General features: G+C 40.6%; 1 protein-coding gene and 1 long non-coding RNA gene across 10 annotated transcripts in view; one reads left to right on the forward strand and one right to left on the reverse strand.

Annotated features, from left to right (window-relative positions):
- The window catches only part of LOC309392304, a 114,252-nt gene that overhangs the window by 60,873 nt on the left and 34,568 nt on the right, over positions 1-18,811 (forward strand). The window lies entirely within an intron of this gene.
- Positions 11,009-18,811, reverse strand: part of CTNND2 (catenin delta 2) — a 525,796-nt gene continuing 517,993 nt past the window's right edge. For all 7 annotated transcript variants that reach the window (XM_081953365.1, XM_081953369.1, XM_081953367.1 and 4 more), the window contains one exon: positions 11,009-16,009. In XM_081953365.1, coding sequence (XP_081809491.1) covers positions 15,749-16,009 — 261 coding nt within the window. In that variant the 3' untranslated portion in view covers positions 11,009-15,748. The remainder of the gene's footprint in view (positions 16,010-18,811) is intronic.

Consider the following 18,811-nt stretch of genomic DNA (forward strand, 5'->3'; position numbering starts at 1 on the left):
TCTCAGGCTAGATACTGTAAATCCCTGGGATTAATTTTCTCCCTCAATCATCATGCCTTTGAAGATTTCACAGACAAATGTTTATTAAATGTTCACATAGTCTCTGCAAACTGTGGTACCTTTCATCATTTTAGACATTGTCTATCCTCTGCAGGATGAAGGACTCTTCTGCATGTTTTCAACCAATATGGTCCTGAGCTTTCTTTTGCAAATTGGCAATACTTGCTGATATCATCAATCCATCTTGTTTTAAGTCTGTTTCGTGGATGTTAGTTAACAGAACCATATTAAAATAATCATTAGATTATTGGAAGAAGGTCAATTTTTCCTAATATGGATACTTTAATTCAAAGTTTTTCCCAATTCTTTGGTGAAAATTGATTGCAGCAGAAATATATTTTCAATGAATGTCAATTTTAGGGGTTGTCACAGCAAAGAATTACGTGGTTGGCCTGGACCTTCAGGAACTCCTAGAGAATTGATGTTGTTTTCATGACCCATCTTTCAATTAAAGTTGTGGCCTTTAAGAAACCTCTGGCTGTAAAAACAAAGGACATTGCTTCCTTCCAGTTGGATTTTATGAGTATTGTCAACCTTGTGATAATTTATGGCTTTTTCAGTGCTCACACAAAGCAGGACTTAAAATGTGATATGTTTTATAGCAACATTGAGAGCCTAAAGCAGTGATGGTGAACCTATGGCACGCATGCCACAGGTGGCACGCGGAGCCATTTGTCAGGGCACGCAAGGTGTGCTCATGCACGCGCTGGCCAGCTGAGTTCACTCTTTTTTAAAGCCATTTTTCACCCTCCCCAGGCTCCAGAGGCTTTATAGGAGCCTGGGGAGGGCAAAAAGAGCCTCCCTCGCCACCCCCGGAGGCCCTCCGGAGGCTTCATGAGCTTCCCTGAAGCCTCTGGAGCGCAAAAACCCAGCCCTACAGGCAAACCGGAAGAGAAGCATAGTAGAGGGAGGAGATGACCAGGAAAGGGAGAGAGAATGAGAGAGAAAGGCTGGGAGGAGGAAGGGAGGGAGGGCTGTAGGGTGTGTGTGGGGCTTGTTTGTGAATATTAATGCGGGTGCTCCAAGTGGAGATAGACAGGCCAGAGGAGTTGCAACAGCCACCCCCTTCCCTCCAGGCAAACAAGGTGTTCACTTGCTATAACTTTCAACTACTGTGACCTAGCAGCTGCACGGAATTAAGCTCGAACAGCTGGGCTCCTCCACCTCCCTTTCCCCGCTGCGCTGGCAATGGGAGTGAGGGAGTTGCTATGGGCAGACTCAAGCCTTACTCGCCGTAGCGAGGGAAGTCCTCCACCTCACGCTTCAGTAGAGCGGGTGGGAGGTTCCTGCTCTGTAGAGGACCCAGCAGGGAGGGCTTTCCCGATGCCGGCCATCCGTGCAGCTGCTGGGTCTCAGTAGTTGAAAGTTATAGCAAGCGAACACCTTGTTTGCCCGGAGGTAAGAGGGGCAATCGCTTCAGCTCCTCTGGGCTGTCTGTGTCCACTTGGAGCACCCATGTTAATATTCACAAATGAGCCCCATCTGCACCTTTCAGCCCTCCCTCCCTCCTCCCAGCCTTTCTCTCTCGCTCTCTCTCCCTTTCCTGGTCGTCTCCTCCCTCTCCTGCACTTTTCCCTCCTCTTTCCCTTCCCCCAGAGGAGCTGCCGGAGGAGGCCAGCAGACAGGTGCGGCACAGCTCCTCTTGTGTTCTCTTGGGCTGTTTGTTCAGCACAGCATGGCATTCGCACCTGCGGAAACACTCAATCACATGCCCCCCCACTAGCCACGCCCACCGAACCGGTAGTAATTTTTTTTGAAAGCCACTCCTGAGAAAGGCTATTGCTATTTTGTAACATGCTACCATGTATTATTGTTGAAAGTCATTACTAGGATCAGCTGCAGTGAACTTGCCAGATTTCTGCTCTGTAAACACTGTGTGCCTTGGATGGTTAGTGTCCAGTGATATGATAGGAGGGTTATTTGGGGCAATTTTCTTTTCACTATTTCAATGAAAAGACATATCTAATCCTCAGAAGTGGTGCAGGTCTTCTTAGGACTATTTTGGTCTAGATTGGCAAATGTTAGTAAATACTACAGTATTGATCATCACTTTTTGGTATTTTTAATCAGAACCACGAGGATATTTTCGAAAGTAGTCTGGCCTTCTTTCTCCACAAGATATGGCCTTCATCCTTTTTAACTTTTTCAGACATTATAAGGAGAACTTCTGAGTACTTGTCCTGGAGTCTACCTTCTCCCAAACATGACTTGATGACTGAATGATTGACTGCAGAGGAGTGTCTTAGTACATATCACAATATATAGTTTAGAATAGGGAGATCACTAAATTCTCAAAGTCTCTTTCATCATGTGTTTTGATGGGCTCATTCATGGGGGAAAGCAGCCTCATGCAGGGACAGCAAGATAACAGAGATACTTAAGGTTTCTTTCCTGTGCATATATTTTATGTCTGAAGAGGTTTTATGATTTCAGGTTTGTGTTTCCTATGCTACGTGAGATAGTCATGTGCCATTAATGCAGCTTTGCTAAGGCATATGAATCGGTGAGATACAAATTAGGAAAGAAATCACTGAATTTACTGATGCAGGATGTAATGGTGTTACTGAACATAAGTAGAGAAATTTGAGATTGTTTCCTGTAGCAAACTGGATGTCATGAATGATTAACTTGGCACAAACAATTTCAAGATCCTGCAGAAGAGAATTTTTAATTGGAACTTAAATGTGAAAATAATAATTTTAAAAAAATGGTTGCCCTATTAGAAAGACCTATTAAAATTGATTGGTGGATATTTCAGAATGGAAAGTTTTGGGAAAATTTGCATAATATTGGCTCTACTTAAAATCCTGGAACTATGATCTCTGCTATGCAGAGAATCTATTACAGTAGATATAGAAAGTCTGCACACCCATTAAAATGCTTGGTCTTTGAGATGTTAAAAAAAAACAGACTAAGATAAATTACTTCAGAATTATTTCCACCTGTAATAGAATATACTATAAAAGCCAGTGATTGTGAACCTTTTTTGGCTACCATGCCAAAAGTGGAGAGAGCACAGGGGTGGTCGTGCACCGGTGTGCCACACCCATTCTATGTGCATGACCCCCCCACTTTTGCTATGTTTTTTTTGCCCTCCCCAGGCTTCAGAGGCTTTCTAGGAGCCTGGGGAGGGTGAAAACAGCCCCCCCCAGACACCCTCCGTAGGCCTCAGGAGCTTCCCTGAAGCCTGGGGGGGGGGGGGGCAAAATGGACCTATAGGGAACCTGGAAGTTTGGGAATGGTGACTTCTGGTTTGCTCATAAGGCTGATTTTTGTCCTCGGGAGTCTTCAGGGAAGCCTCCTGAAGGCCCCGGAAGGCCCTGGAGGTTGAAAATTGGCCCTACAGACAAACTGGAAGTCACCATTCCCAAACTTCTGGGTTCCCCGTAAGTCCATTTTTCAACCTCCGGAGTCTTCAGGACGCTTCCCTGAAGGCTCCGGAGGGCAAAACCCGGCCCTACGAGCAAACTGGAAATGACTTCCAGTTTGCCCGTAGGACCGATTTTTGAGCTCCGGAGCCTTCAGGGAAGCCACCTGAAGGCACAGGAGGGCGAAAAACAGTCCTATGAGCAAACCGGAAGTCTGTTCCTGAACTTCCAGTTTGCCTGTAGGGCCGGTTTTTCACCCTCCCGAGGCTTCAAGGAAGCCTCCAGAGGGCGAAGAAGGGCCTCAAAAGGAGGCCAAAGTCAGCTGGCCACCCTGTGCATGCGCGCTGGTCAGCTGACAGGGCAACGCCTCACATGCCCTGACAAATGGCTCTGCATGCCACCTGTGGCACGCGTGCCATAGGTTCACCATCATGGATATAAGCTGTACAATTCAGCTTGAACAACTGAAATTTTTGAGGGGGAAAAACAATAAAAAACTTACAATAATGTGGTTGCATAAAGACACACATCCTCAAGTTAACAGTTAACATCACTTTTGTTCCTGTTTATTCATTAATTTTGCGGGGACATCCAATTCTTAATAATGTCACTGTTGTGTCATATTTTCTCCACTTGATTGTCTTCACTGTGTTCCATACCCAATGACTTGAAAATTGTTTTGTACACTTCTCCTGACTGATACCTTCCAACAATGAGATTCCTTTGATGCTTTGTAAGCTCTTTGCAGACCAGTGGTGGGTTTCAATTCATTTTACTACTGGTTTCCTTGTGCACATGCGACGCTTCTATGCATGTGCAGAAGCGTCCAGGCGGGTGGGCGGAGCCTCCCACCACTGCCACTACCAGTTCACCCAATCCCGGGCGAACCGGTAGAAACCCACTTCTGTTGCAGACCCTGACTTTTGCTGTCAGAGGGAACTGAGTGCCTAAAAAGTCCGATTAGAATAGCTGAACTATATATGGCTTGATCAGGGTCACTTTAATTGATGGCAAGTGTGTACTATTATTTGCCATCAATTTGAATATGATTGGTTAATTCTGAACACAGCCAGATCCCGATTTATTATAGGGTGTGCACACTTCTGCAAACACATTATTGTACATTTTTACTGTTATTTTTCCCCTTAAAAGATTTCAATTTACTTTTCAAATGAATTGTACAGCTTAAATGTTACATTAAAGGTGAAAAGAATTCTGAAGTGATTTATCTTGCACTGATTTTTTACATCTCAGAACCTGGCATTTTAATAGATGTGTAAACTTTTTATATCAACTGTATATACGAAGTTTGGGGATGTACGGGTAGTCCTTGAGAAACACATGGTCATGGATGGAAAAGGGACATTTTTAGATTCTGCAGCTGAGAGCTTTAGCAACTTTGTTTTCCAGGGCCAGGTTAGGTGACCTCAAGGAAGAAAAGGATGCTCTGTTGACATGGGGCAAGGCAAGGCAGGGCATGGTGGCTGGGCTGAAGGCAGGCCTGAAGCTTCCCAGGCATTTGGGGCTTTGTTTGTTGGGAAGGGGATGGATGCTTTGTACCTTGCTTGGAGTCTCTGGGGTATTTAGAGCTTCCCTTTGGAACTTCCCATGGGGCAGCTGCTTTGGGCAGTGTGCAACTGTGAAGTCTTACTGGATGTTCAGCCGGAAGATAACTGGCTGATTTCTGCCCCACTTCATGCTTCCCAGACATTTTGTGCTTCCTGATTGGAGTGCCTTTTTGCTGTGCAGCTGGGCCAGGCTGAGGCAAGTCCAGCTTCTTTCCCTGGCTTCCCAGTGCTTGCACAATGCTACAACGCTCCCATTATTTGCATATGGTTTACACCAGGCCTCCCAGGGATTCCCTAACCTCATAAGCCACCTAGTGTCCTGTTTACTGACCTACACATTCGTTTAACAGCTACATCAGAGAGAGCAGTTGTTAAGCGAGCCATTTTGCTTAACAACAGTTGCAACGTGATCTTAAAGGCTCTGCTATGGTTGTATCTCAAGGACTACTTGAATATGAACATTTTCAGTCTTTCCACTTACAAGATATAAAGTTACTTTTATTGGCCATCTTGTGAAGATAAAGACGTCCACATAGTTTTCTTAGTAAGAACATGGAAGCATTGCAATATATAGCCAGATGTCAGTGATCTGCACATTAGCTTCTTGCTTTTCCACATGTAAAATGTAGCAGCTTACTTGCCATTCCCACGTATTGCCATGAGGTGGTCTGTTTTTGGACTATAAAGACAGAACAACTATTCTGTTTTCCCTCTTTAACAGATTTTATTTTATAAAGAAAAAAAAGACATGCAATTACCAAAGGAAAAATCATGGTTGAACAAGGACTTGTCTAGAATTTGATTGAGGGATCAAGACATAGTAAAAGCCTTATATGTAAACAGTGCAAATTTAAATAAAAGAAATTATTTTTCTATAACAGTTCAAGAAGACTGAGTGGGAGGATTTCCCTACCCAAGGATCAGAAATGGCTATTTCAGTAACTATTGCTGGTTCTTCAGAGGGTTTATATTTTCTCAAGATACGAAGGTGGGGAGGAAATATATTTTGATAATAGTCTGTTTGGTAATTCTTAGAAGAACATAAGAAGGATTTCTCCTCATGCTAATTCCCACTTACACAAAATGTAACCCTTGGTTGTGTTATTTATTCCTCTGCCTCCTTCCCCTCACCCGTCTTTCTTTTATGCCTGAATGAAACACCCTTTTACTGCAAGTCATGACTTTGTGCAGCACAGAAAAGCTTCCTTTTAATATGCAGATTGGGAAGGCAGAGTTGGATCTTTCTTAGCATTTCCTTATAAATCAAAGGCATTCATAACAAATTCAAGACCACAGCTTTATTTTCAAATAAGATTATTAAAACTCTGGCTACTCTAAGTGAGAGATAGCAGGGAGCATTGTTTCTCTATGTAGAACAACTTTATTTCCATATCATCTAGGAAACTCTGCCAAAACTAATTCTGTTATATGAATGCTGCAGCAGTTTGCAGAATGTTTCATGACATTGTAGTAGTTTCCTCCAAAGCTACAAAAAAGCAATTGATGGAACAAGAGATCCCTTGTATCATTGACTAGCCAGCATTATCTTGCATTCTTAATATAGGAAAAGCTATTCACAGCTGTTCACTTTACAGAAACTTTGAATCAACTGCAGCTGTTTGAGCAATTACTCTGGGATTGCTATAGTAATTTGTTATTAGTATGAATCAAATATTCCCAGTGGGACAGGAAAAAAACAGTTGATTCTGAAAGAGTGGAGTCCTGCTTATTTTCTAGGTTGCAGGATTAACCTTAATGATTCCACGGCTCATGCTCTTCAGCAATGTATAATATTAAATCTGAGCTGGAGAAAGATTTTTTATTTTGCATCTAAAATTTGCCCTTTTCTCACCCATGTCACCTTTTGTTTTCAATATGATTGAAAATACATTATCCTTGATGAGGTTATAAATATACCATCAGCCAAGGTATAAAAAATATTTGGGACCAAAGAAGAAGAACTTACCTTTGGCTTCTACAGTAAGGCATATATAGAAGTAGTGAATTACTGTTGATTATGCTGATGTTAAGGAATTTGGATTCAGACTCTTGCAAAGGCTTTGGATGACATCATCATCACACAAATGCAAGAGATCTGTAATTGGAGCTGTAAAATAATCAAGGTCTTTGTGGATTTTTAGAGAACTTTGAGGTTTCTATAACTTGGCGACTAACTAAAATAGGTATGAATAGGGGCAGGCTACTTCACATTTGTGCATCCAAATAGTTTGGGTGGACTTAGTTCTATGATTCATTTTTTTTACAAGGCTCTTTCTCAGACAATGGGATTTTTGGGGGGGTGAAAGACCTTATAAAACAGAAAGCAGTAAAGTGCTATGCAGAATTCATGATATCCAGGAGCCCCGTCATGTGTCGTCACTTATAGAGAATAGCATGTCATCCATACAAAGGATATATACATACCAAGGATATAATAGTCACAATAGATGCACCTTCCATCATTTTAGCATATGACAAGACAACCCATGAGAGTTTAGTCTAGTGATTAAGGCACCAGGCTAGAAAGTTGGAGACTCTGAGTTCTAGCTATGATCTTAGCCATGAAAGCTAGTTGAGTAACCTTGGGCTAGTCTCCCTCCCCCCCTCCCTCCTTCCCCCCCTCTCCCTCCCTCTCCCTCTCTCTCAGCTCAATTTACTTCACAGGGTGGTTGTTGTGGGGAAAATAGAAGGAATGTATTCGATATGTTTGCCATCTTGAGTTATTTGAAAAAGTAATAAAACTGGGATAAAAATAAAGTAATAAAATATTGTGTTTCCTAAGCAGAGAAACAGAATAATCAAGGTGGCAAAAAAAACAGTGGGAGCAGGAGCTACTTTCAACTTCCTGCCCGCTTTCTCAATGAGTTTCCTTGTACGAATCTGACAGGGACCATCAGAAATCTCTTTTTTTCCCTTTGCTTCCCTTCCTAGCAGGTAGCTAAATGTCGGTTGCCAGGTGGAGGAGAGAGCAAGGGATTACAAGACTGTTGAAAGTAAAGAACTCATGACCACAGCACCCACTAAGTAGCAGTGAAGCATCCACAACACCCCCAAATTTCAATCCCTCAGAAGTCATAGGTGCTGGATTTTGAACATTCTGTAAATTAGCCCATTTGAAGTAACTTGATTCAAAAATTGTCCTAGGATGCACAATTTTGCCCAATTAAAGGTCATGACAATGGAAATTTTAGTAGTATTATAAATAACAGTTGATGTGCAAAAGTATTTTCATTCCCATTAAGAGTTACTAGTTCAATGGTCTTTCCATGCTTTTTTAACAGACTGAAAAGTAGCCTAGAACGTGCTTCTTAGCATCATCACAGAAATAGCATCTATACCCAAATTATAAGTGAGATTGATAAATTCTGCTCAGAAGTTTCCAAAAAAATTGAGAGGAAATCAAGATACCCATGTTAGCAGTTAGAAACAATGGTTTTTTTGCACTCTACAAAATTAAAATGTTTATTCATTGCACTTGAGGACATTACAATCCCTGATATGTTTCAGATCCCATTAAAATAGTTAGATATTCTAAATTAACAGAATTCACAATTCTTAAAAACTTTGCTAATTATAATGCTCTTAATCTAAGAATTTAGGTAGTTTGTAAGCCCAGTGTATTTTTATTGGCAGAGGGAAGGCCAAATCATTCTGGTGGCATGGGAGGGAAGGGCGTTTTAGATGAAAATAAGTGTCTGTCCCTCTCTTAAGGCTAATGCTTTTAGTTACAATTGATGTTGATATTCAATTTCTTATACACAGAGATGGCATTCCATTTCTTATACATACACTCACTTTGAAAATATTATAAAAATATTATTTTGTATGGCTTTTTGACTGCCAATATTTTCTTGATACCTATGAATATAGTATCTATCCTTTGATAGATATTGTGACATAAAATTCTTGTTTCAGCCAATTTTTGGAGTATGGGAAGGTAACAAGAGTTCTAACAGAATCTACAAGTTAAACCCCATAACATGACCTCATTGTAGAAAAATTTATTTTCTGAGTTTTTTTAATGGTGGTTCTTTGAGAGAGATAAAAGGGAAAGAAACTGGGCCTGCTGGCTCTCATTCCTGGCTGCAACAATACTTTGCCACACAGACACACACACAATGTATCTTTTCATTCAACGTATTGTGAAAAAGATAGCATTTTTTAAAGCAGGGTGTCAAACTCGGTTTCATTGAGGGCTGCATCAGGGTTTTGTTTGACCTCAGGGGGCTGGTGTGGGTGTGGGTGTGGCCAGGTGGGCATGGCTAGCATGATATCACTTGTGTTGGGGGTGCCTGTGGTGGCCCGAGTACTGTGCTCTGTTTTCAGCTGTACCAACCTTGTCACCCTCAGCCAGCGAAAACTGAGTTTGGGAGGGTTGTGTGCAGCCCTCACTACCTCTGCTTTCACTGGCAGAAGTACCATGGGCCGGTCCTTCACTGTTTCCAGGGCTGCCCCATGAGCCAGATCTAAGCATCCTGTGGGCTGGATCCAGCCCCCGGGCCTTGAGTTTGACACCCTTGTTCTAAAGCCTTAGAACCTTAATTTTTTTCTGACAGTTGGATCTTACCCATTCTGGTTGCTTTTCTTGTCCAACTTTTCAGAAAGACTCATTCTGGTCCTCCACAAGACTTTTGCTTACCATTGCCTTTAGGCAAATTATGTCTGCTGCTTAATATCCTGTTGCAGGAACACCTACTGACATTCAACTCTAAATGAAGCTTATACTGAATGAGGTGAAAGGTCCAGTCAGGTGTGCATTTAATATCATATTCTGCAAAGTTTTGCAAGGCCCAGATCATTAATTTAGGTAGATTCAAAGCAGAAGGTCTTAACTAATATCATCCTTCAACAGATTTACCTCCAGGAGTATACAGTTCTTTGTGAGGAAAAAGCTGCAGTGCTGTCTGTGTGATATGAGTAAAAAAAAATCCCTCAAACTCTGACTTCAGAAAAGATTTAGTCAATAAACTAAAAAAGAGTGAGTTGTCCCAAAAGGCAAAAAGCTGGGTACTATTTTTTTTAAAAAGGGGAAGAAAAGCTATTTCTCTAAGGTAGCTTACTTAGGATATGCATAACATAAGATAAAAGAGAAGCTTTATATTACTCATAAATATTCAGGCCTTTGTCACATTCTTTTAACGATGGCAGCAAGAGAGGAATTCATGCTTGATTACTAAGTAAGGCCTTTGGGTAAAGGATCAAATGAAGCACTTGTAAGAGTTCTTGTGTGTTTTTTAATTGAGCTACCTTTAGTTTACAAGACTGAGTTGAAGAGATGAGGCAGAATAATGTTTTCAGTGCTTTTAGAGAGAAACTTTGTTATGTGCTTTGAACTAAACGAAACTACCAAAGTATTGAATATTATTGAATGGAGAGTCTAATGTACTTAATCCCATATAAACTCTTTTGTTCAATTGGGCCATAAATTGTATTTTAAGTAACCACCGTGCCTTCTTTCTTCCATGGGAAATAAACCTCATATGAATCCCGCTTTCCATGGATTGTTCTGGATGGACTTGGGCAGAAGTTGCAAGTCAGTTGGCACATCAGTTACCCCTGGCATAAATTAATCATTTAAGTACCCAAGGCTGCCCATTAGGATGGAATAGTTTGGATGGAAGGTGAAAGAAAAGTTCTGAAAAATTGTATTTTGCTTGTGATGAAATTGATAAGACTCTACTAATCTTTTAGATATCAGAGTAGGTGAGGTCTTTCCTTCATCCTAGGGCATTGTTGCATATCTATGTCCTTGATTTTATCTTTTTTACACCCTACACTAGGGAGCTCCAGTAATGCAGGATAACTCTGCCCATAGCCTGGAGTTTGAATCTGACAGGGCCAAAGATTGACTCAGCCTTCCATCCTTCTGAGGTTGATAAAATGAGGACCCAGATTGTTGGGGGCAATATGCTAACATTATAAACTGCCCAGAGAGTGTTGCAAAGCATTATGGGAGAGTATACAAGTCTAAGTGCTATTGCTATTGCCATGAAGGGTTGTTCTACGCAGTACAGCAGGATTTATTAGTAGAAAATCTCAGTATATGCTAAAAACATGTACATTGAAACAGTGTTTTCTGTTGATTCTTATTGTATTATTTTTATCCTTTTGCCATTTTACCTGGCAACATTTATTTAACTTTTGGGAATTTGTACATCACCAAAACATAGTTTCAATGTTAATATGGTTTAAGTAATATTTTATTCTTGAAATGTCCACTTTTTAAACTTAATATTGCTTCTGATAGTGCAGTTTTGATAGTATTATAATAGTGAAGCCATTTCTTTTCGATCATAAATAGCATCTTAGTAAAACAATGAATTTTTATATTGAGATCTACACAAGTGATCAAGAGTCTAATATGGTTTGCTTTAAAAACCGAACATTTTTACAGTACAGCAAATACATTTTATACATTTTTAAATCCCTCTTTTTTAGGAGCTACTACTTGACTGAAGAAAATGAAGGTGTTTAGAACATTTCTTCCTTTTGAAAAAAAAGAGCACAAAGCAAAACCAAAATTGGCTAGGTGATGGGTAGGAGGGAAGGACTGGCTTTGCCCACCTAGAACTTGGTTTTGGCAATTCATTGGAATCCTAAAACTCCCCGCTGAAAGTCGTTCTTTACATATGTTTGCTACTGCAGGACAAAAATAAGGTGGTGTTGGAAATCAAATGCAATAAAGTTTTAAAAATGTTTAGACAGAAAAATCAGAAAATACAAATATATCTCAAATGTTAGTGGTTCAAGTGCCAGTCTGATTTATGCCTTTTGAAAAACTTACCTTTTATATACATTTACAATTTTCTCTTGAGTAATCCCAACTCATACATGTATTGGAAATTAGGATTTGCCCATAACAATAAGCTTAGCTAGAATTTGTTTTGCTTAATTTTAAATTATTTGAATTCACCCCAGCAACAACCCATGGTTATATGGCAACTAAGCACAATATGAAATACCATGGTTCATTTTAATCAAGGCTTATTGTGATGTCTGAGTCCAGAATTCTGGCTTATTTGTAAGTTGCTGCTTCTACTTTATCTGTCCAATGAATAAAAGGGCAAGGCAAGAACACTATCTGACTCCTAAAACCCTTTCAAATACATATCCATAAATGCTCACACATACCTCACAGACAAAATCACACCACAAAAATCCTCCAAACATACACCCTATACCAAAATACCTCACAAAAATGAAACAAACTGATAAAAATGCACAAGACTTTTAAACTATTAAAGAATCTCTCACACATAAACCCAACAAAAATGGCCCATACATAGGAAACCGTCCCCCAACCTCACACAAACACATGGTGAGCCCTGCAGCATCAAAAACAATTCAAACCACATTTAAGAGACCTGCTGTTTTAGTGTTATTCATGATTTAGCCATTACTTTTTGTTAACAATTTGTTTAAATGATCCACTGCATATGGTTTGTCATACATCCTTATCAGATGTTTTTTCTAGTCTACACTTGAGGCTAGCTCACTTTGTACTTAGGTCTTAATATTTTTTATTATTCACTAAGCTTGATGAAGATGATTCCAATCTTTGAATCTCTGTCCCTCCACCAAGCCCTATCAAGCCTTCTCCTTCAATTATTATATCCTTTCAAATAGAGACACAATGTAGTGGAGTAGCTAAATTGTGGGATTAAGAATGGGAGGATTAATCTTGGATCTGCTTCTAACATCTTATCTATTCTTAATGATGGAAACTCACTGGGGTGACCTATGACCAGTCATTTTCTCTCTTATCCCAATCTACCTCACACACCTGTTGTTATAGCAATAAACCAGAGAAGACAGAGTAATACATAAATAAAATACTACATTCTCAACTGTTCACAGATTTCACTGCAAAGATTTTTGAGCATCAATGATTGGTCAAAATCCCGGGATACCACAGGTAGTTTCTGCATGACCTGCACTTGTTCATGAGAAGTGGTGGATGAACTTTTTTGATCTAGTTCTGACCCTTTACAAATTGAGGGCACAGTCTTGGTTACTTGTCCCTAGCCCAAACAATATTCAGGGAAACATTTCATCTTCCAAATTGTTTGTGGGACAATATTCTCACAGGGTGGAAAAAAAAACAAGTCAAGTTTCCAAAACCATTCCTGTCACATTGGTGACTTTCAGTATATTAGTAATAGGACAGACACAACAGATTGGAAAAGGATCAGTAGTCAAGGGTTCAACTAACAGTTGCTTGTGCTACATTTACGATAATTTCTGAAGTTCTCCTGGAAGACTTCAGGGTGAGAAGTTGCCTAGCAGAAATGGAGGGTGCTGTGGATTTAGGGAATTCATATCACTTGCTGCAAGTGTAATACTTGCTGCCCAGTTCTTGCAAGATTTTAAACAGGCAAATACAGTGTCTGGGCTCCAACCACCCCTTCATTTAAAACAAATATCTGACTATTACACAAAATACTACCAAATGTAGGGATGCACCATATGCTAAGACTCAAATTTTAATTCAGTAATTTATTACTTTTTTTTAAGGACCAGTAAATCCTGTCTATGGATATGCCCTTGTTTCTGTTGTATCTGCTCTGAGTTAACAATTCAGAAATATTTAGTCACTTAAAGGTAAAAGATTGCAAAAGCTGAAACTATGATCATAGATTTAAAAATGCCTTTGTTTCTTAAAACAAAATTTAGCCTGAAGCCTAGATAAATGACATCCTCAAGAGTTCCGTCCTGCAGGTCCTATCACTTGATCATCAATTACCAGTTATTAAAATAATTCAGATTAATTTTACAGCATGTGTTAATTGAATTCTACTCTAACTTAACAACAATTGGATACTGAACATCTGATTCTCCTACCATTTTCTGATCTGCCTCAAATGATTTGGCTAACCAGAGGTTATTGTTCTTTCTCAGGGGCAATGCTGCATCTAAGTTATTGCCAGTGTCAGATAGCCTTCACATATGATGGAAGGATGGAAGAGAATGACTTCAATACCCCACTGAAGCGCTACTGAGGATTGCTTATACTTACCAATGTTTCTCACATGCAGACTGTTAAATTTGTTTAGATATATGTTGAAAACTGACAGTGTTTGGTATTTTCTATATTATTTGGAAATGGGTAGATTAGGATACAAATTAGAACCCATCACCATGTTTTGAGCTTTCTATGAAATTTGTTTACTCTTCTGCTGGAATGGTTTACTTTGAAGTCAGCAGAACATCTCAAGCAATGCCCCAGACGTGGTTTTCTACTTAGGGGGCTGTAATAATGAAAGTTACGTAGCTTCTCCTGCCTTCCTTCCCACTATACTTTGCTTTTCTTGCTACAAGTATCAGCAGAGCATAGATCTCTTACCTATCAGATTGGGAAAACAATCTTAGTTTACTAGTGTAAAACGTCTTCTCCTATTCAACATTTTGGCTTGAAATGTTAGAAAGGTCTACAATACTGTCTTCTACCCAAAGCAGAAACACAACAAAAACAACACCCAAATGTATTGCTACACAAGCCTACACACCTGTTTCTTTTTGTGTATGAGCGTGCAGAATGAATTTCATCTGAAGGCCACCAGATTCTTATACACAAAACATAATTCTATTATGTCTGGCAACACCGTGATGGAACACAATTTTATGTTGCACAAACGTACACACAAAATAGTATGCACGTTTTGAGGACAGACACACACATACGTACATACATGAGCAAGAATGTATATTTTGATTAAGGATCTTGGAAATAGACATTCTTAGCAAGTATGGATGACAGATCAATTGTAATTTATTTTCTTTTAACACTGTATCATCATAAAGAAAACTGGTATAAATGAAAAAAATCTATTTCAAATATCTACATCTAAAATTTTAGGCAGTGAAAAAGCACTTTGTTGACAAGGAGTGTGGAATGATGAATGTTAATTATCAGAAACTGCTGAATGCCTTTTTTTTAGTTGCCACAAACAAATTCACATATCAGAACGAACAATACTGCTAAATATCAGTTTTTGTTTTCTCCTGTTAAAACATACTGGGTAAAAGAGAAAAGGAAAAGAAAAAAAAACCCTCCCATACCCCTGGAAATTCATACATATTTCAAAGTTGTGTAATTGAAGCAATATTTAGAACCATAGATGAAGAAACACTGTGGCATTGATGTAATATACACAATGCACTTTGCTCTCTCTCTCTCTCTGGTTTTTAAATCTGTAATGTACATCAAATACTTTACAACAATGCATTAACAAAAGGCAAGAAACATCTTGCTGTACAGAGGAAATCCCAAATGCAACTTGAAGCCTAAATTCACAATGGATGAAGAGAGGAAACAAAGGGTGAGAAGCTGTCCCCCATAAGGTTTGTAAACTGTTCATTTTCTTGTGCTTAACTCTGGACTCACTTCAGTGGTTGTAACTTCCCTAACTTCCTTCAGCCACATTCAGTGTACAGTACTATTTGTTTTAAACTCTACATTACAAGGTCAACTGCAAAGCTGCCCTCCCCCCAGTATATTTCTATATCTATATTTAAGAGATAGGATTCTATAGATACAGAAATAGATACACATCCCACTCTTTCTAATAACACTCCCGCACTTAGTTTCCCATTCTTTTAGCCATCTAAAGATACCTTAATTGTTCCAGACTGAGTATTAGGGCCTTCCTACGGAACAGGCTTTAACAAACTAAATTTGCAGGAAAAGAATGTCTTGTGATATGCATGCACATGCACAGTTCCTGGACCTCTTCTTTTTTTCTTGCCCAAATCTCAAACCCAGGAATCTGGAGAGGCTGGATAGTGGCTTGTTTCATAATTGAGTTCACTATAGGGCCGAGCAGCAGAATAGAAATCAACGTAGTTGCCAGTGGACTTGAGTCCCAGGTGCATATTGTACTCGCTGGCAGGTGGGCGATGATGCACTTGGTCTTCAAAGAAGGACTCATCATAGTTTCTTGATGAATTTTGAAATGGCTGATATGGTTCGTATTCCTTTCTTGTGGGCTCCTGTGGGACCGGCTGTGTTGAAACCTGTCACAACAGAATAAGAAGTCTTGGCTTGTTAGGGAAGACTATAATGATGGGAAACAAACTGCTATGTCACTTAGAGTGCAGAGCAAGGTACCACTTCAGTGGGACTTATTAGACAGACAATGTAAACATTACCGACATTTCAGCTGCTACAGAAAACATCTTAGTCTTCCTGGATGACTGTCCTGGATGAATGACAATCTTCTCCAAAGATTGCTTTACATTTGCATTTGCAACCACTTTTAACAGAGGTTTTCCTCAAAAAAGGGGTAAAATAGACTTCACATTAAACTTTTGCACATAATATGATTTGTGGGTGGAGGATCTCAGATTGCAGAATGTGAACAATATTAGGAATGCTTGTCCATCAGTAATTTAGAGACATATTTATTTAAATTATTTAAATGTTTAAATTCATATTTAAAGAGACATCTAGATTCTTTCGGGGCAAGTCAGCTCACTTCAGATCATCTGCACACTACCCAACCTCACATCCCTTTGTAGGCCCTGATCCATATTATTGCTGCTACTTATTACATCCTCGTATGTCACATAACTCTAAAGCTGGTACTAAGAGAAGTTCATAAGGTATCCCATAAAAATGCAAATATGATAACTTAAACCATTCATTTTTTTGGTGTTTTCTTTTTGTTTTCTGTTTCTTGTTTCCTGCTTATCAGTTTGCTTGTTCGCTTGCTGGTTTTATAATTTGTGATTTTAGGAAATAATTATTCTTTTAGAAGAAAAATTACTATACAATCATATGGAATTTGAAATATAAGAAACTGAGGTTTTTGAAACATTAAAAAAATATCCTGGCTGCATGCTAGCAATAATGGTTTCAGACCAGAAAGCTACTTACAGAAATGTTTAGTCCATAGTCACAGAATAGTTATCCCAATAGTTATCCCAAAGGTCAGACCCTGGGCAGGGTAAGAGCACTGTCTTTTAAGTAGAAGGTGAGAGCTAGCTTGTTATAGTGGTTAAAGGCTCTTGAGCTAGAAACCAGGAGACTATGAGTTCTAGTCTTGATCTAGGCATGAAGCCATCTGGATGTCTTTCTCTTAGCTCTAGGAAACAGGCAATGGCAATCCACTTCTGCAAATGTTCCCAAGAAAACTGCAGGGACATGTCATAGCAGCTACTTAGAAGCAAGACTGACTTAGATACGGGTGGTGGTGGTGGTTATTAGGGAAAGTCTCAGACCTCAGGAGGTCACTGTGCCTCAGATAGTGTGAGTCCCTTTTTGTGAAGTGGGGCCTTGGAGCTCAGGTGGGCCTTTTTGTTACGTACCTGTCTTCCTGCTATCTTTCATTGGCCCTGCCGGAGCTGCTGAATGTGTTAGCTGGATTGGCAGTTGATTTCCTCAGGCTTATGGTCCTGGGGGATTTCAATCTGCCTTCCATTGGCGAGACATCCGAGTCAGCTCGGGAGTTCATGGCTTCCATGACAGATATGGACCTAACTCAGTTAATTCAAGACCCCATCCATAATGGGGGACACACGCTCGACCTGATTTTTGTCTCTGGGCAGTGGATGAATGATCTAGATTTAGGGGATATTTCTATTCAACCCTTGTCATGGTCTGATCATTTCCTCATCAGGCTTGACTTCCATACTGCTACCCCTCGCCGCAGGGAGGCGGAACCGCCTAGATGGTTCCGCCCCAGGCGCCTGATGGACCCCGAAAAGTTCCTGATGGAGCTTGGGACTTTTCCTGAATCCCTTGCTCACAACTCGACCGAAGCCCTAGTGGAAGCCTGGGATAGGGCGGCCGCTGGGGCCTTGGATCGCGTTGTGCCTTTGCAGCCTCTGACCCGGTGTCGATCCCGGGTGGCTTCCTGGTTTACCGAGGAGCTCCAAGAGATGAAACGCCGGAAAAGACGCCTAGAGAGTGGCTGGAGGGCCAGCCGGTCCGAATCTGATCGAACACTAGTAAGGATTCATATTAAATCCTACTTAGTGGCGATAGAAGCGGCAAAGCGGATTGTTTGTATGTTTTAAATTTATTCCTGTACACCGCCCCGAGTCCCTCCGGGGAGAGGGGGCGGTCTAGAAATAAATTATTATTATTATTATTAAAACGGCAACATTTTTCTGCTCTTATCGCATCCGCAGATAACTGCCCAGCTGCCCTGTTTAGGGTGACCCGCTCCTTACTTAACTAAGGAACTGGGGAAGACCCCTTGCAGGGTAGGGCTGAAGAATTTCTTCAGTATCTGCAGGATAAAATCACTCAGATCTGGACAGGCTTGGACTCTGACTGGGTAGATTCAGGCGAGCTGACGGGGATGAATCTTGTGGAGACAATCTGGGATGAGTTTGACCCTGTGACCCCCGAAGGCATGGACAGGACTATGGGAAGACTCAGTGCTGCCACTTGTGTGCTGGACCCGTGTCCCTCTTGGTTAGTTTCGGCTTCCCGGGAGGTGACACGAGGCTGGCTCCAGGCGATTACCAACGCTTCATTGAGAGAGGGGTTCTTTCCCACCGCCTTAAGGAGGCAGTGGTGAGGCCCCGCCTTAAGAAGCCTTCCCTGGACCCAGCTTCTTTAGCCAACTATCGTCCGGTCTCCAACCTTCGCTTTGTAGCAAAGGTTGTCAAGAGTGTGATAGCACGTCAGCTTCCCCAGTACTGGATGAAGCTGTCTACCTGGATCCATTTCAGTCGGGTTTCAGGCCCGGGTACAGCACAGAGACGGCATTGGTTGCGTTGGTCGATGATCTCTGGCGGGCCCGGGACAGGGGCTGCTCCTCTGTTCTGGTCCTATTAAACCTCTCGGCGGCTTTCGATACCATTGAC

The sequence above is a fragment of the Natrix helvetica genome (genome assembly GCF_964273705.1).
Source record: "Natrix helvetica genome assembly, chromosome: 4".
In the NCBI taxonomy this organism is placed as follows: Eukaryota; Metazoa; Chordata; class Lepidosauria; order Squamata; family Natricidae; genus Natrix; species Natrix helvetica.